Source organism: Marmota marmota, unplaced genomic scaffold, assembly GCF_001458135.2.
Source record: "Marmota marmota marmota unplaced genomic scaffold, marMar, whole genome shotgun sequence".
In the NCBI taxonomy this organism is placed as follows: domain Eukaryota; kingdom Metazoa; phylum Chordata; class Mammalia; order Rodentia; family Sciuridae; genus Marmota; species Marmota marmota.
In genome coordinates this window covers 25,927,499-25,947,525 of record NW_026000037.1, presented here as the reverse complement: position 1 = coordinate 25,947,525, position 20,027 = coordinate 25,927,499, and the positions used below count along the sequence as shown (strand labels likewise).

General features: G+C 34.6%; 1 protein-coding gene across 1 annotated transcript in view; it reads left to right on the top strand.

Annotated features, from left to right (window-relative positions):
• The window catches only part of Dars1 (aspartyl-tRNA synthetase 1), a 57,062-nt gene that overhangs the window by 13,564 nt on the left and 23,471 nt on the right, over positions 1 to 20,027 (top strand). The window contains 3 exon segments of the mRNA XM_048812221.1: positions 4,129 to 4,231; positions 16,158 to 16,260; positions 18,817 to 18,897. Coding sequence (XP_048668178.1) covers positions 4,129 to 4,231; positions 16,158 to 16,260; positions 18,817 to 18,897 — 287 coding nt within the window.

The following is a 20,027-nucleotide window of genomic DNA, read 5'->3' as shown; positions in this document are numbered from 1 at the left end:
CTTTGTATAGAATTAAGGGGTAATTTGACTTCCTCCTTTCCTATTTATATGCTTTTTGTTTCTTACATTGCCTAATTGCTGTGGTTAAAAATCCTTTTAAATGGACCATTAAACACTAAAGCTCTAGTATTTGCAAGTGCTTTAACATAAAAAGCTTGATGACCCTACCATTTGAATCACATGTAAATGTTTCAGTAATGAAGACTACATATATATGAAGTGAGTAATAACAGAATTTCCATTCTAGTATATTAATAAAAATGTTACAAAATGTGTTACAATTAGAATTTGGATCTGAGGTGTCTCCCAGAAGAATTGGGTGGTAACTATAGGTAGATTGAGGGTGAGCCCTGGATAGGTAGGTGTATCTTCTCTAAGACCCCATACTCCCTGCCCTTTTCTCTGTGCTTCCTGGCTGCCCTGAGTGGAGCAGTGCTCTTCGACCTGGACCTGGACCTGGACCTTCTGTTTTGATATCCTGCCTCATCTTGGGCCCAGAGAATGGACTTGGCATCTATGGACTTAAACCTCGAGCCCCAAATAAACTTTTCCTCCTTTAGATTCTTGTCAAGGATGTTAGTCACAACAAAAAATGCTAACTAAATAGTAAGACTTTCCATGTTCAGTTACCTTAACATAAATTTATAAATTTGTTATATTGAGTCAAGAGAGCATTTTAAGGCTTTTTATTTTTATTTATTTATTTATAGTTGTAGATGCCTTTATTTTATTGGTCAGTGTTTATGTGGTAAGGACTGAATCCAGTGGTGAGGATCAAACCCAGTGCCTCACGCATGCCAGGCAAGTGCTTTGACACTAAGCTACAGCCCCAGCCCCATTTTTAAGTCTTTTATGCTCATTGCCCAATTGTTCTCTAGAAGTATTTTTCAAGTTTACCTTGCAGTCAGCAAGTTATGATAGAATGTTTTTACTTAATTCTACCAAGCATTCAATATTATATTTTTAAAGAATCTTTGCTCATTTAAAAAGTAATTAATACAAAATAATTGTTTGCTTCAATTTACATTACTTTTATCACCAGTAACATTTTGTTCTTTTACACATTTACTTGCTATGTTTTTCTTCTTTTTCCTTCATATTGTCTATTCTGAACTATTGCCCATTTATTTATTGGGATCTTAATGTTCTTTTGTCATCTTTAAGATCTTCTTATGTAGCTTATATGTCATTTATCAAATGTGTTTTCCAAGGGTTATTTTTCTTTTTAACTGTTTTCTGGCTGGGGCCTGGAGATTGAGCCCAGGGCCTCATATATCTAATAGAAACTATTCTCTGCTCTTTCTTATACTGCATTGACCTGGTTTTATGATTTCTTTTCCCTAGCAGGCATGCTGAATTTGGGGACATTCATTTGTTTCTGCATTAAGTTTCCTAGGACTTCCCAGGTTCTACTTGTGTTGAATCCTGAATGTGGCCAAGATTTCCTGTCAACCCTTACTTTTCTTCTATACCTACTTCTCTGATTGAATAAACTATCAAAAAAAATTAGAATTTTGTTTTCTGATTAGGAAAGTTTATGTTTATTGTGGAAAGGCCTCAAAATACAGAAAAAGACACACACACGCAAAATAAGTTCCTATAACTTCACCATTAAGTAGATGCATTTTGGTGTTTTTTCCCCTAAATAATCAATCTTAATGTATTTTCTACACAGACAAAATTGGAATTATACTCTACATATGGTTTTGTTGTTGTTTCTGTTGTTTGTTCGGGCACTTGACCGCTGAGCCACACCCCTAGCCCTATTTTGTATTAGAGACAGGGTCTCACTAAGTTACTTAGTGCCTCACTAAATTGCTGAGGCTGGCTTTGAACTCGAGATCCTCCTTCCCCCGCCTCCTAAAGCTGCTGGGATTACAGGTGTGCACCCTTGCGCCCTACATATGGTTTTTATCACTTTTCATATGGTAGTCAATTATAAGTGTTTACCAGATATTTATTTACTTTTGTGTTCTCAGCATCCAGCATATTTGTGCATTATCCAGCTACAAAATAGTGATACTCAATCCTTAAATAACCAGTTGTAGTGATGCTATTAATAATATAACAAGAATTAATTGTTAACATTAATAGGACTCTGCCTCAGCTTTAAACATACTATATAATCCTCCAAATGTAAAAAGAGACCCTTTGAGTATAGACTATTATTTTCTCCATTTTGGAAATGAGGACATTAAATGGTTTGTTTTTGTTTGTTTGTTTATTTATTTATTGTGGTTCTGGGGATTGAACCCAGGGCCTTATGCATGCGAGGCAAGCACTATACCAACTGAGCTATATCCCCAGGCCCAAGTGACTCAATTTTTCCCACAGGCCCTTCATAGGATGTAATAGGATATCCCAAGCCTTTTGATTTCAAAAACTTTATTCTCTACCAGACCATTAAAATAAATATTACCCCCTAGTGCTAACCCAGAGACATTTTACTGTGCTTATGCCTTGTAAGTCCTATAGAGCTTTGCCCTCCATTCTCCAAAAGGAGGTCTTTTGTGCAGCATTAGAGTTTCTCACTGTATGGCTTTGTAGTACGGCTAGGCCTGTGGTGGTTCAGTCTGAACCTCTAGAGCAGCTAAAATATTCTGATTAAATTCTGGCTTTGCTTAATAATGTTGTATTACCTGTTACCTTCCATTTTCACTAACATTCTATGCTAAGTGGAATAGTATCTGACTTTGGATTCTATTCTATTGGTTTTTAGTAAGTGTCACTCTAACCCACCCATAAGAGTCCCTGTGATAGTTTTTACTGTATAGTATCTTAAAATTCCTTTGAATTTATTTAAACAACTTTCTTCAAGATTTTGCTTTGTTAATTTTAGTTGCCCAGGAGGCTAAGGCAGGAGGATCATAAATTCAATCCCCAGTAGTGCAAGAGTGGGCGAGGGGGTGGTGTGAAGATCTTACTTTGTGACTGGATCATACTCCAGAGGAAAAGGGAAAATTAATGTCTTTTTAGAGATAAAAACCTGTCAGTCATATATGACTCCAGAGTCAGTAGATTGTATCCATGTCGGCACTTTGTTTGCAACTTGTCATTTTTATTCATGATTGCTATCTGATTTGCATTTCAAAATACTGTGTAGTGAAAATAATAACTGTAAGTCTGCCTGCATTTTTGCTTTTTCTTTTTGCAAGGATAATTCTTAATGTGAAAGATAATTCTAAATTTAAAAATCAAAATCTTTTGATGTTTTGCAAGACAGTCTAATGAGAAAAGTGGTTTTGAAGAGATTTAACTCATTTTTATAAGAAAGTAGTTTTCTAGTATTTGATCAGAGACTTAAAAAGGATGTCACAAGGATACATAATGACTGAAACCTATTGTGAATAATATTTTTTTAGGTTAAAGATAAGGAATGACAGCTCTTTATGAAAGGAGGGGAAATCAAGAGTTACAGGATAAAAAAAAATAAAACTGGTTATAGAGCTGGGCATGATAGTGCATGTCTCATCTCAGCTACTCAGGAGACTGAGGCAGGAGGATCACAAGTTTGAGGCCAGCCTGGGCAACCTAGCAAGACCCTGTCTCAAAAAAAAAAAAAAAATTGGAAAGATAATAAAGGAAATCAGAATATGAAAAGTTAACCTATCAATCTAAATGTTCTTTAAAATGCAGTTTGATTGGAAGAACTCTTTTAGACAGACCATCCTCATGGAATGTTTGTATTCTTGTTATTACACACTTTATTAGCATTTTGGTGGTTGTGTCACTGAAGCTTCCATGGTAGTTTGTGCAGTGCCTTTGCTTATAGAATATATTAGCTATTGAATGAATGTTGAAAGTGATCTGAAGTTACTTGAAATTTGTGTAATATGACAAAATAATCTTGTAGATTTGTGTATTTTTTTAATTAGTGATTTGCCTATGTTCTTATAGAAAACATGTTAAAATCATTTTTTGTTACTCATTGGTGAGAACTTTGGTTTCTCTAAAGCTCATTGATTATTTTGACTGTGACCGGAAAACAGGGTGGATACTTATGTGTGTACATGCCTGATGAGTGTAGTAAATTTTGGCCCAGTTTTAAAGTAGAGAAGCATTTTCCTTCTTTGTAAAACCTGAAGTAGTATGTCCTTAATGCACTTGTGTTTTTTCTGTCTTATTCAGGGAAGCAATGCTTCTTAGTTCTACGTCAGCAGCAGTTTAATGTCCAGGCTCTTGTGGCTGTGGGAGACCATGCAAGCAAGCAGATGGTTAAATTTGCTGCCAAGTAAGTAAGCAATTATATCCTGTTGTCAGAATAAACAATGGTGGGAACCAAGACTCCCAAGGGTTTGGACCATTTTCATACATTAACATCAATGCTTCGTTTGTTTAAAAATGTAGTTATTTAAATTGTCAGTTCAGTGTTGCTGAATACATTAAACTTACAAAAGAGAAAATATGGAGCACAGGCTTGAAATTCATTTGAAACTGCTGAAGCAGCACTCTTTACAGACAAGTCACATTTACTTTCAAGTAGAGTAACAAAAAGCCTGGCAGCCTCAACATAGCAGAGCAACTTTATTTTGTTGTGTTTGTTGAGCTTCCTTTCCTCCTCCCTCCCTCCCTCAGTTTCAGATGTGCCTACTGAGCAACAAGTTTTCTAACTGAATAATAAAAGTATATAAAATAAAAGAATGTTGTTTGCAAATGATTCCCTCCTGAAGGAAGTAAGCTAATGTCATAATGTGTTACAGCTTTTAACTTTGACACTCAAAGGATTTAGGGCAGAAAAAGGTCTACAGGTCTGGTCTTCTTGCTCAGAGTTCCTGCAGAAGCACATTGTTTTTGTGCAAGAGGCAGGATATAGAAAGAGAAAAGAATGGTGGTTGTGCATGCTGTGGCTCTGAGGTAATGAGAGTAGTTTTATTTGTTATTGGTGACATGGTTAGTTTTGTTTGCGTGTTTTTCTCAATTTCATTGGTATTTTATTCCCATGATAATGATCAAAGATGACAGAGGAAAATGGATGGTTTTTACTTTTAAATAGAGTACTTAATAGGTGTAAAAATGTTTTTTAAAAGAAAGAAATTAGGTTTAGAATAAATGCTATATTTTTCCTATTGATTTTTTTTTTAAGATGGATGTTCTTTAGATGGATGCTTTCAAAGGTGTGTTAATAATATAGATGAATTACAAATTCTAGAATTAGAAAGAAATTTAAAAATGATCTAACTTAGTATTCTAATTTTTGTTTGAGTCTTCCCTGACTCCCTACCGTAGTGTTTTACACATAGTGGATGATGAACAACTGGTTGTGGTTTAAAGATTTATTTATCAGATTCAGCTTTATTGTTTCATAGTAATAGTTGCACTCAGGTTTTAAAATTTCAGTGCCATGAATTACATCAACTCACTGATGAATTTAGTAGTTTTAGTGTTACTGGTATGGCAGCTCTATCTGTCCCTTTCCTAGACCTGCTGCCCAGAGACTGCCTCTTCGTGTCTTCTGGTCTTCTGCCTGTATTTTCTTGTGATTAGGCTGGCTTGTTTTGATTTCTTTGTGTGTGTGTGTGTGTGTCCCTTTATTTTATTTATTTATTTTTTATGTGGTGCTGAGGATCAAACCCAGAGCCTCACAAGTGCTAGGCGAGTGCTCTACCACTGAGCCATAACCCCATCCCATTATTTTCATTTCTTAGATAGTAAGTGTGCTTGTGAAATACATTTGTCATTATGACTTAAGATCAGTGTATTTCCTATGAAATAGGACGTAAATGAGTTTGGTCCCTAGAAATAAACTTTTATCTATAAAAAGAGCCTTATATAAAAAGAAAAAAAAAAGATGGCCATGGAATTCACAGACATATATGCCAAATTATATTTAATATACTAGAAATTTTTAGGGAAAAGTTAACTTGGAACAGATAATTTATAAACTTCAAACAAATAGTGTATGTTGGGGTGTGTATGCATGATAGGTACTACAGATTGAACCCAGGGCCCATGCCTGCTAGACAAGTACTGTATCACTGAACTATATCCCTAGTTCTTCTTTTTAGTTTTGAGACAGAGTCTTACTAATTTGCACAGGCTGGCTTCAAATTTGTGATCCTCCTGCATCAGCTTCCCAAGTAGCAAGGATTACAGGAATGTGCTACCAGTCCCAGCCAAGCAAATAATTTTTGGTTTTTGTGTTTTATATATATACAAGTTTTGAAATATGTGAAACTGACATTTTACATAGAAGGTATTTTTTTAATTGAATTGAATTATAACCTCAATGTTACATTCATAGCATTCTAATTAAAAGTCTTGCCTCATTTACCATTAGTGTTCACTAAGAGACATTCTACCAACAAGTGGTGAGTCTATGTGATATCTTTAGAAGTAGACACATTAAGAGCTGGGGTTATAGCGCAGTGGTAGGGCACTTGCGTGGCACTTGGTTTGATCCTCGGCACCACATAAAAATAAATAAATAAAGGCATTGTGTCCATCTGCAACTGAAAAAATATATATTTTTTTAAAAAGTAGACAACATTAAAGTAGACCACAGAAAAGTTATTCTAATTAGTAACAACAGTTGTTCATATCAAACATCAACTACAACTTACTAGCTGAAGAATTAGTTGTAGATGGTCTCCCAAACAGAATCTAGTTAACTGATGTCTTCACATGTAAGTTAAAAGAAAGGCAGGCTTTCATCCATATGTGATGGTATAAGAATGATCTTACTTTTAAACAAAGGAAGAATTTAGATAATTTCTAAAGAGAAAATCAAAATCTAGTTGTAACTTAGGCTTAACAGTTAAGTTGTAACTTGGGGTTGTTTTTTTTTTTAACAAAAAGCTATTTTTAGTCCCCTAAAAATTGTACCTTATACAGTTGTATGTAACTTTGGCAGTAATATGCTAAGGTATTAAGCTAGAGTAATTAAGAATAGTTCTGTTAATGGCTTTTATTAACTTGGGAAAAGGAGAAAGTCTCATGACTAAAACTGTGATAAATGATGAGTTTTTAGTATTTGGGGTTGGTTTATTGGTAAGATAATTTTCCAGCTCCAGATGCATCAGTCACCTTGTCTTTTTTATATTTGGACTACTAAGGTAGCTCAGAAATCCTTATCCTTGGTGGTAGAAGACATATATCTTTTCTTACAGAAAGCCAGTAATCTGATCTTTGTATTCAAAGTACTAATTTTTAAAGAAAAAGTTTGTACTTTGAAAATTGTTACCTCCTCTGTTCATACATAATAATAAATCAAGTGACGCTGTAAATTCTTAAGAACTTTTTTAAAATATTTTTTTTAGTTGTAGATGGATACAATATCTTTATTTTATTTATTCATTTTTATGTGGTGCTGAAGATCAGACCTAGTGCCTCACACCTGTGAGGCAAGTGTTCTACCACTGAATTACAACCCCAGCCCGGGAGAACTTTTAGAATTTAAGATGTATCTTTTTTGCCTGCTGTCTGCTGGTTCCTTCTCTACAATGGCTGGTTCCCTCTCTACAATGTTGTTTTCCAGTACATTCTTCAGATTGGGCAGAATCTCCATGCCTACAACCTCCATCTCATGATTTTCTTTTGGGGAAGGGAGTATGGGGGGGATTTAACTCAGGGACACTCGACCACTGAGCCACATCCCCAGCCCTATTTTTGTATTTTATTTAGAGAGAGACAGGGTCTCACTGAGTTGCTTAGTGCCCTGCCATAGCTGAGGCTGGCTTTGAACTCCTGGTCCACCTGTCTCAGCCTCCCGAGTCACTGGGATTATAGGCCTGTGCCACTGCGCCTGGCCCCTTGTGATGGTTATTGATTTCTTAGGGATCCACACAGGATGGTGGAAATTTTTTATATATACTTTTTATATTTTAGTATACACTTCAATAGTAGTCTTAAAATTATGGAAGTGTATTTTTCCATGTTAAATGCAGCCAAGAACTTCAGTGTGAACTTAGTTCCTCCAATAGAATTTAATTTCACATTCACAGTTCAAGGATCTGAAGCCAAATGATATCTGTGTTCAGTATAGGTGAAGATTTCAAAGCAATTTGAATACAGACTTTGAACACTGCTGGGTTACCAGGTGGTACTTGATAGTAAAAAGACATTCTGAACTCAAAAAAACCTGTACCATTTAAGCAGTTGGTATTCAATCCTCTTTTTTGTCTGATAGGGGCAGCAGATCATTAATAGTATAGTAGCAAGGAAAAATATTCTGTTTTCGGTTTCAGTAGTTTATCAGATTAGACATTTGATAATCCATTTAAAATGATACAAATTTCAGTAGTGCTGCATTATGAATTTTCACATGAACACATAGTTTTATAAAATTATCCACTGATACTTTATTTAAGTTGTCATCGTTAGATTGTTCTTTGAAGAATTTTAGTTAATTATGAGGCAAAATTTTTCTGAACCAACCTCAAAGTTTCATGTAATTATGAACAGGCATTCTTCACATTACTAACGTTGAAATCAAATATAGAAACACATTATTAAATAGAGAACTGACACTAAGGCTAAGCTTTATATAGTAAACCAATGTCAGCAATTTAGTTTTAGTAAAACTTTAAAGTTTAAATTGTTTTTATTTTCTTTAAAAATTAATTTTAAAAGTAAGAGCTATAATAATAATAAGCATTTACACTAGTTTTGTATTTGTAGAGTTTGGGAGTTTTTGTTTGTTTGTTTGTTTTGGGTTTTGGCACTCTATTGAACTCAGGTTCTCACTAGGCAAGTGCTATACCATCAGCTACATCCCCCACCCTTTTTTTTTTTTTTTTCATTTTCATTTTAGTTTGAAACCATCTCACTAAGTTGCCCAAATTGGCTTTATCAGACTTGTAATTCTTTCTATAGCCTCCCAAGTAGCTGGGGTTACAAGCCTGGGTCCCCAGCTACTTGTAAGTATTTAAGTAAAATGATAAATAATTAATTTAAGTCATCACTGAAGGTCCCTGATATCTTTTGTTCTACTAAAGAGAGCCCATATAGTATTTTCAGAGTCAGTTCTTGGTCTGTGCCATATTGAATAGGGAATATACTTCTCACCTATCTTATTTTAAACTTACTGTTCTTGAGATTTTGGTAAAGAAAAATGAGTTCATAAAATAATTCATCATAGAACCACTAGGATGATTGAAACCTTTCATTTTTGCCAAGCACCAATGAGAGCTGGCTTAATAGAGGACCAGAGAACCCAGAGACTTGGCTTACCCACTAAATGGTAACAAAAATTCAGGCTCCTTCTGAACTCTGCTCAACCAAGCCTCCACTTCTATAATGTTTTTAAAAATGTGAAACGCTATTAATATTTAAGAAACTAAATAAATCTACAATTAAAATTTAGTAATGACTGCTGTTGATATATCATGCCAAGCTTTCTGGTATCTAGCATGAATTTTTATACTTATTTGGGTTTTCTTCCTTATTAGTACCTGTACCAAGCCATAGTACAATGATCACCAGCATCTTCCCCATCTAATAAAAAAATACTGAGAAATAAGAGGTTTGCTCATAATAGCAATAATAGCTGACTATTCTTATGTACTAAATATAGACCTGTGAAGTGCCATACTTGCATTTTCTCACCCATTCCTCATAGCAACTCTGTAAGGTGTAGAGAGTGTTTTGTTCGGGTTTTTGGTTTTTGGTTTGGTTGGGTTTTTGGTTTTTATTCTTTTCTATTTATTTAAAAAGTATAATTGAAGCTAGGAGCAGTGAGATATGCTTGTAACCCAGTGGCTCAGGAGACTGAGTCAGGAAGATTGCAAGTTGAGGCCAGCCTCAAAAACTTAGGGAGGCCCTAAGCAACTTAGTGAGACCCTGTCTCTAAGAAATTGTAAGAAAGGGCTAGGGATATGGTTCAATGGTTAAGTGCTCAGTACCCCCAAAATAAATAAAAATATGTAACAGATTTTAAATTAGTATAAAATATTTTATGTTTGAATTATAAGTTGATGCTAAAAATAATTTCAAAAGAGAGATTTAAGTTTTCTAAACATTAAGTTATGAAACTTATACTGAGTTTGTCTCTATTCCTATAAAGCAGTAGTTGCTTTCCTAAGGAATCACCCCATTGTTTAAAAGCATGCTATAAAAATAATGGGGAACAAAATTGGAACTGAGTTCCATGTTGCAGTGGCAGTTATTTCAGTAATTTAAAATTTTTGGTGTTTATAAGCGTAAAATCTAGATATCACTAGGCATATCTACTAATTGATTGCATCTAGTTTTATTTAGCGCCCCCCTTTCCTTATCAGCACTGCCATCAGATATAGACCATCTTACACATTATAAGGCACAAAGTCACTCAGCAAAGCACCTGTGTGGTATATTGAAGACAAGTTTCAATTTTTAAGTTAAAATAATTGATGTGGAAAATACAACCACAGACTAAAAATTTAAAATAGGGAGTTATCATTTGCCAAGGTTCTGGAAGATGATGAAAGAGTTTTTCTGGGTAAATTGCAAGCTCTTTGTTAAACAATTGTACAAACTGAAATCCTCCATATAGTTCCATCTTCAGCAAGGGATAAGAGATCTTGAAACATTTGGGTATGGGTGTTCTTTCAGATTACTTTTTTGTAGAATAGTGCTAATACACTGTTGATTCTCTGTTATATGGCATATACATTCCAATTTGTACAATAAAAATCACAGGATTTATGGAGAAATGACTTAATAGTATGATACTGAGAAACTTAATCAGTGGCACTTTCTTTAAAGGCAAGAACTCAACATTTTAAACATAGGTTGAATAGTTTTATACATGGTGGATACTTGAAAAATACATAAATACTACAATAAATATAATATTTTGCCTTTAAAAAAAAAGATCTGCAGTTTGCTGGTGGAAGTAGAAAAGAAATGCAGCCTGTGAGCTATTGTGAAATAATAGAAGACTGCCTGAAAGTGGAGGGAAAGTAGTAACACCAGATGTGGGTGATTGTGGCTTATAACATAGGCCACAGGTAGATGTTTTGAGATAGATGTGTGTATTTTGAATATTCCTGTGTGACTGAGGGCACCCAAGCACTGTTGTCTTCCCTGGCCTATTGTTTCTTACTAATGAAATCTGACTTAGGCAAATACAGAATTCTCTGCTTATGTTGTTCCTAATTTATCAACTGTGTTCACACTTTCAGAACAAGTTTATACCAAAATTGATTTGTCTCTTGAAAGACATAATGGTGTTTGCCCAGTGGTTGGGTTAAAAACATGGGTGTTATCTGTTTGGTTACTGCTTGTGTGGGGATGAGGAAAATAACAAAGTAGACAATAACTTCAAAGTTTCTAGTTTGAAGAAACTAAGTAAATATGACAATATTAATTTGAAGTAAATTGCCAAGATGGGCTGTACTAAACATGACCCGCTCTCTGGAACTGGGATGAGCTCACCTTGCCTTAGAGCACTGGCCAAATAAAGGAAAGATAAGAACAGGACTGAGACTCTGCTTGGATGGGCAGTCCACAGGATTTCCAAAGCTTTAACTGTGTTGAGTAAATTGAAGACAAGTTTCAACTTTTAAGTTAAAGCCAAGACTGAAACAGGTAGTTTTACTGAAAACCATCATTTTTTTTCTTACTGATAATATTCTGTTCCTCCCATCCTGAGTCTTCCCTCCGTTCTAAGTATTTCCTCCATTGTCTTCACCATCACTCCATTTTAACACATCACTCCTACGGCCACAGCGTGGGTTTTGTCCCTCAGGACTTCACCATTTTTAACTCCAGTGACCACCATTCCTAATGACAGTTTCTACCAATCTCCCTTTCCCAAGCCTACTAATTTTCTAATGGACTTCATCAAGACTTCTAGTCTTTTTATCTGTCTTCTCATTTTCTCCCAGTATATTCAACCTCCTACTGACCTCATGCCAACCCCATGTTTCATTCCTAGAACTATTCTCACTGCATGATTATCCACCACTTTTATCCACCTATTTTGTTGTCTTGTCCTGTAAATACTGTTCAAACTATAGACTACTCTGACTCCATAATCATACTGAGGTTTGAGTATTGTGTAGGATGTGTGGCATAATGATTGATTTCCACTGATACAGCTGTGCCCAGTAATATATATTCTACTTTATAATAAAAATTGAAGATTATAAGCTGCCTGTGTTTGAACTCTTCAGGATCCTTCCTCTTTATCCCTTAGTTTCTAAGTATACTTACAAATGAAAAATTTGGAAAACTGAGTTTTATTGCTTACTATTTCAGCAGCCTTCTTTTATGATTTAAAAGAAATTCTGGTGGATTCTGTTTTTTTAAGTGAAGTGAAAAATCCTTTTTTACAAGTGTTTTTGGCTTATATTAGAAATTTGAGGACCAATGAAGCATGAAGTGATTAAAAAAAATTTTTAACACATTCTACTTGGAAAATCAGCTGCTTAGTGAGCTAGCTAACCATTCTGCCAGAATCTAGTTTGGAAAATAGTATGCACAAAAAATGTCTATGAGGAAAAAGCCATTTCAGTTTCCCACTTATTTATCATTCTGTTTGGGGTCATTTTTTCCCTCTGCTGCTAAGATTGAACCTAGGGATGCTTTACGACTGAGCTACATCCCATCCTTTTTTTTTTTTTTTTCTTTTTTAATTTTGAGACAGTGTCTCACTAAGTTTCTGAGGCTGACTTTGAACTTGCAATCCTCGTGCCTGCCTCAGCCTCTCTCGAATCAGTCTTTATATATAAAATGCCTGAGATTGTCTTTACTACTAGGGAGTGCCTAAGGACTGTTTATTCTCCAGATGTCTCCATTTTTAATGTTACCACCCAAGGACACTAGACATCAAGACATGTGAACTCATATACAACAAAGTGGGAGAAATAATGGTGTTTATATGTTAATTGCTTAGGCCCTACATTGAACTCTATTCCCTCTGGCCACATACCAGGTGGGAAAAAGCTGGGAGTCTACTATTAAAAATATCAAATCAGATAGTTCCAGATGGGGTTTCCTCATCATTTAAAAGGCAAAATATGAGGTCACTTTTAATATCTTAAGTAGATAACGATCTTAGGATTTACTTTTGACATTAAATTTGAGGTGTTTATCTTTTACCTTGTTAGACTACATATACTGCTAGCAGTTTTGAGGTTTTTCCTTAAAAAGAAACATTGGGGGCTGGGGTTGTGGCTCAGTGGTAGAGCGCTTGCCTAGCATGTTTGAGGCTCTGGGTTTGATTCTCAGCACCACATACAAATAAATAAAAATAAACGTCCGTTGACACCAAAAAAAAAAGAAAGGTGGCTGGAACTGTGGCTCAGTGGTAACACACTTGCCTTGCACGTGTGAGGCACTGGGTTCAATTCTCAGCACTACGTATAAATAAGTAAAATAAAGATCTATCAACAATTAAGGGAAAAATATTTTTAAAAAGAAAAGAAAAGAAAGAAAGAAACATTGGAATTTAATACAGAGTAAACTGTTTTCCCCAAATTATCTCTCCTTGGAATGCTAATCTGAAAAGTTGACTCACTAATTGGATTTAAGTACCATAGGACTCTTTATCACATTATTTTAATCAATTCTTTGAAAAGATCAATTTTGTTGTAGCTAAATGAATGTAAAAATGAAGCAACTGAGGGGCTTGGGGTTGTGGCTCAGTGGTAGAGCACTCGCCTAGCACATGCAAAGACGCTGAGTTTGATCCTCAGCACCACATAAAAATAAATAAAGGTATTGTGTCCAGCTACAACTAAAAAATATATATTTTTTAAAAAAATAAAGCAACTGAATGAGTTACATAAAGTTGTTGGCACACCTTGTTCCTTAGAATTTTAAGAACAAATACTTTATTGTATATCTGAAATGGTTCAAAGGCTTTAAATGAAATTTGTCTGGAAACAGGAAGATACGATGCCTATCCAAATCTGTATTTCTGAACTTTCCTCTTATGTTGACTTTAATAATCTGATTTAGTAGCTAATGCTGGAGTTGAGGCAAGGAATGATCCCCTTTTTTTTCTTTCTATTTATTGTTTTCATTCATTGTATCTCTAGCCAGACCTAGGCAGAATGTCTTTGACCACATTTCAGCTTCTTTCTGGAAGGAAACTAGTATGAAATTCAGTCCATAAGAGTAGATAAATTTAGCTTGAGTCAGCTTAAAGAAGACTGTCTGGTAATGGAAGGTCCAAGAGACCGTCAAGGGTCTTTTGCAAAGCCAAAAGGGGTAAAGTAAGAGAATCAAGATGTTTGGAACATAATAAAAAGATAGCCAGGTGGGGCAGGGCAGGTGACTTGGTAAAGCAGAACTACACTAACCAATGAGGAGAAAACTTTCCTCATATAGACATGTGAAACAGCAACAAAATTCTCATAAGGCCTGAATCATATACTCAGACATTAAGTTTACTTGTGTAAACAGATGAGGCAGCTAGTAGGTGGCAGTCACATTAAGACAGATTCAGTGACACCAGATTGCTAGTATTGGAAAAGGTTTTAAACAGTAAACTGAAACCTCTTTGTTCTTTCAGGTCTTAGAAGAGCCTTATCTTAGTTCACCAACTACTTTTGCCTTAATAAATTGAGCTGCTTCAAAACTCGAAATTTTAGTTAGCTATTATATCATAACTCTAGAACAGGAGAAAATGTAAGAAATTTATTTACTCTTGTTTATTTATTTTTTATTTTTTAGTACCAGGGATTAAACCCAGAAGCACTGAGCCACATCCTCAGCCCCTTTTTCTTATTTTTTATTTTGTGACAGGGTCTCACTAAGTTGCTGAGGCTGGCTTTGAACTTGTGATTCTCCTGCCTTATCCTCCTGAGCTGCTGGAATTATAGGTGTGTGCCATCACACCCAGCTAATTTTTTTTTTTTTTTTTGAGATAGTTAATAACAGGCATAGAATCCTAGGCAGTATAGCAAAGTAAAATGAAAATTTTTCTTTCTTACTATTCTGAATCTGTTATCCTCATTTTGATCCCTTCCCTAAGCAAATGTTCATGAACTGGATTGGGGTGGTGGTGTGTGTAAAATAAGCACTGTTGGGTTTCTGAAATGTTTGATAGCACCACAACTACTAAAGACCCAGTTCTTCATCAGAATGAATAGAACTTTTCCGTGAACATTAGATCTTATCGTTTTCAACAACTGTATTGTGGCACATTCTACTGGTATAAGAATATACACAGGGGCTGAAGTTGTGGCTCAGCGGTAGAGTGCTCACCTGGCATGTGTGAGGCACTAGGTGTGATCCTCACCACATAAAAATAAATAAGGGCTGGGGTTGTGGCTCAGTAATGAGTGTTTGCCTAGCATGCTTGAGGCACTGAGTTCGATCCTCAGTACCACATAAATGTAAAATAAACATATTGTGTCCACTTAAAACTAAAAAATAAATATTTTAAATAAATTTAATTAATTAAATAAAGGTATTATGTCCACCTACAACTAAAAAAAATTTTTTTTAAATATACACAATAGTAAAACTAGTACATTTTGTATGAGAATCACTATTTCTTCCTTGGTTATGTACTAGAGATTTTTAAAATACATCAAGTGTTTTAATAACTTCATAAAGGTTTTATTTCAGAATTTGAGTGTCTCATTCAAGATCAAAGTTTCTTAAAGAATAAACTACCTATGAGTACATTTATTTTATGGTCATCATATATTAAGGTTTATTCATAAAGGCATTCTTTTAGTAGGAATACACAATCCAGTAGGCTGTCTGTCATAAATCCAGTGTCAAAGTTTACTCAGAAACTATAGGCAATGAAGATTTAATTTCAAAACAGCACCCTAATGTCCTCTTGAAATCTTTTCAGTTGACCTTCTTCTATTATTTAATACCATTACATACCAGTAATTGCATTTATTGAAGCCAGTGTTTCTCATTATAGGAAATGCTGATCATACTGAATCTCAAGTATGGGGAGCAAAATGTTCTTTAATAAATAATTGAAAACCTTTTGCTACTTTTCACAATTTACTTGGCCCTGTTGCCTTTTATGCCCAGAGTATCTTATAAATGATAACTAAACTATGGCATCTAAAAAATAATCTCTTAAAGAATGTCACAAAGTGTGCAACATAATAGCTTATTTTAAGTAGGTTAAATAGACTGGTTTTATCTCAAGTGGCTACTGTTTTAAAGAGAGCTTAACATGTTCAGCTTTATTCCTTAAACACCAAATGAATCCTGACACCTCTAATGAGTTGATTAAAGTTGGGAATTTTATCTCTTGACAGCATCAACAAGGAAAGCATCGTAGATGTAGAAGGCGTTGTGAGAAAAGTGAATCAGAAAGTTGGAAGCTGTACACAGCAAGATGTTGAGTTACATGTTCAGAAGGTAACCCTTTTCAAAATATGAAATTGTGAGGGCTGGGGAGCACTTTCTAGCATGTCTGAGACCCTCGGTTTGATCCCCCGCACCTAAACAAACACACATACACACACACACACACACACACCAAAATATGTAAAAATATTTCTGTATATAAATGGTATCTAGAAAAAAATTACAGCTTTTCATGTCACATCTACATTTTTTTAAAGCTATTTTTTTTTAATTTATTTTTTAGAAGTAGCTGGACACAATACCTTTATTTTGTTTATTTATTTTTATGTGGTGCTGAGGATCAAACCCAGGACCTCGCACTTGCTAGATGAGAGCTCTATCACTGAGCCACTATCCCAGCCCCAACATGTACATTTTTTTAATAGTTTTTTTTAGTTATAGATGGACACAATGTCTTTATCTATTTTTATGTGGTGCTGGGGATCAAACCCAGTGCTTCACACGGCCAAGGCAGGCGCTCTACCACTGAGCTACAGCCTCAACAGTTTGTGTTATATAACAAATTATCTCAGGTTTGTTTGTTTTGTTTTTTAATTACCTCAGGATTTAATGATTTAGAACAACAAACATTTGCTTATGATTCTGTGAGCAAATTAGGATAGGCCTGTCTGGAATAGGTCACCTGCTCCACATGGCATTGACTAGTTCACTGATGTATCTGGAGCATCGCTTCTTATGGCCTCTCCTAATCTAGGATCACCTAGATAAGTTGATATGGTACTAGGGTAGTTCCCAGAGGCAAGTAAGGAGAGCCCTGTGCACAAGCACTTTTTTCAAAATTTCAGCTTGTGTCATGTTTATTAAATATCCCTTGTTCAAAGTCATTAGGCAAAACTCAACTCTAAGCGGTAGTGAAATAGATTCCAATTTTTGGAGGAGGAGCAGCAAGAACATACATACAGGAACAAGAGGAATTATTGCAGCCATTTTTGTACTTAGTCACATAAGGAAAAATATAAAACACATCTTAAAAATTTATTTACAATTATGACCTAACTTGATAGAATTCTTTCTATGTGTCTTATTTTGATTCGATCCCATCAGGCAATCTGTAACCTAGTAAAGAAGTCCATTGATGCTGACTTCTAAGAAAGATAGCTCCTGTCTTCTAACTAAATCTTTTTCAATTCTTTACTGAAGAAAACTTTTAGTGACTAGAGCAAACAAATGTATTTTTAAGAAATTCTTACTGAACTAGGCATATAGGTCATTGATAGAGCTCATGCCATACACAGGGCCCTGGGTTCAATCTGTAGCACCAGGAATAAAAGAAGATATTCTTAAAATGTAGCAGGCAACTTAAATAAGGGTTAATAATAAATATAAAGCCTAAAGAACTTACAGACAAGTTTTGCCTTAATAAAAATAGTTATAAAGTATTTCACAAAGCATAGTTTTACAGACTAAATAGAATTTTATCATAAGCAATGACTTTTCCTAATCATGTATATATTTATTCAACCAGCATTCACTGATAATATATACTTTGTACCAAGTATTATGTGAAGGTCTGTAGCTCAAAATACTCAAAAACCTAATAAAGATGATGATGGATTTCTACTAATTATAAAAGTAAAAGAAGGAGCTCTTTAGGTCTACTTTGTATTGGAAATAAAATTTGTTATCAAAGGAAACCCTACAACTTGGGTATAGGAAATAGTGACAAATAACTCTGCTTTACTATGAGGAAGACTGAAGTGTCCTTTTGACACTTTTTTTTCTTGAAGTGTCTGAGCTAAATGCTAAATGTGATCTGCCAACTGGAAGAATATAATTCGCTTTCCTGAATTAACTAAATAAAGGCATTTCCCTTTGTGCTTTAGCAAGTTTTCCAGCCACGGTTGGGAATATAATATAGTAATTTTTTTAAGAGTATTTGGAAAATCTTAACCCAGTCTTTATGATCTAATTGTTTCTTATCACTGAAATGTGAAATTAGTGAGTGGATATTGAAGAATTTTAACAGTGTAAAGGAACATTCTGTATGGCAGCTTCCAACCAGAAAGCATCAGGAAATTACATGTTAATATTTGATGAGAGGAGGCAATTAAGGGATCCTTGGAAAAAAAGAAAAGGAGAGGTATAAGCAGAGCTAGACTGAATCAGATCCTAGTAATATCAATGGTCAAATGCTTTTAACAGTAGTAGCAATTCTTATATTAATGGATTGATTCTTACATAAACCTCATTTTAATTAAAGCTCTGAGATTAAATGATTTCCCTAACAACAGCTTTTGTATGACAAATCTAGGCCTTAGTTATTTATTACATTGGTGTTTACCCTAGGGATAACAGAATATTTGTTACACCTTTTCTTATCTGATTATTTTAACAACCCATTGAAGTAGGCAAAAATACCTCCATTTTAGAGATGCAAAATATATATATATATATCTTCTTTGAGTTTAGCAAGCATTTTCCGTTAAGGATGTATGCAAACATTGCTTCATGTTTAAATCAAATGCAGATTTTTTTTTTTTTTCTATTTAAGCAAAAGATACCAGGTTTTGTGTGCCTTTGCTATTTTTGGCCATTTCTCACTTTCAGATTTATGTGATCAGTTTGGCTGAACCCCGCCTGCCCCTGCAGCTGGATGATGCCATTCGGCCTGAGGTGGAAGGAGAAGAGGTATTTTATATTTATGAAATACACTTCCTGTTTATATTTAGTTTGTAAAACATTGAAAACCTGATGTCCTAGTTTTGTACTGAGTACCTGTAAATTGATTTGGGCTCACTTTTCATTTAAATTTACAGGGTCTGGGAATGTGCTTGCTTACTATGCACAAGGGCCTGGGTCTAATCCTTAGCACCATAAGAATATATATGTATATAAATAAATTTTACAGTTCTAACATTTTTATCTCAAAATCCCTTTTACACTTTTTTGTTTGTTTTCTTTGAGGTGCCAGGGATTGAACCCAAGCCTTACACATGCTAGGGCTAGTCCTTTGGGCTGGGTATATAGCTCAGTGGTAAAGTACTAGCCTAGCATGCACAAGATGTACAAGGCCCTGGCCTCCTGGCCTAATTCCCAGTACCACCAAAGAAAAAAGAAAAAAAAAATTGAAAATTCCCACCCACTCCCAACTTTTATTTTTTGGGTTTACCTATCAATATTTATAGTATTAGAAATTAAGACAAATTTGAAAGAATTAATTTGTTTAAAACAATACAAATGTATTTTAAACTTGTATATGTTTCATATGAATAATAAAATTAGCAGTAAAAAGCATTTTATATTTTCCAAAACAAAAAATAATTTAGTGTCAAGTGACATTGTAAAAAATAATAATAAAAATAATTTTTTAAAAAGTGATATTGTGTTATATATGCATAAATCTTTAATGTCTGTCTTTTTTTTCCATTTTAAAATGTTGTCTTTTTATTATTGAGTTTTTTTTATTTAGTACAGACACAAGTGTTTTATTAAATACATGTTTCACAAATCTTTTTTCCCATTCAGTGGGTTGTCTTCTCACTTTTCCCACCCTTTGGTACCAGGAATTTAACCCAGGGGCACTTAACCACTGAGCAATATCCCAGCCCTTTTTATATTTTTTATTTTAAGGCAAGGTCTCACTAAGTTGCCTAGGGGCTTGATCCGTTGCTGAGGCTGGTTTTAAACTTGTGTTCCTCCTGCCTCATCCTCCTGAGCCACTGGGATTACAAACAGGCCACTGTGCTTGGCTTCACTTTCTTGATGGTATTATACGCCGCACAAAAGTTTTTCTTTTTTTTTTTTTTTTTTTTTTTTTT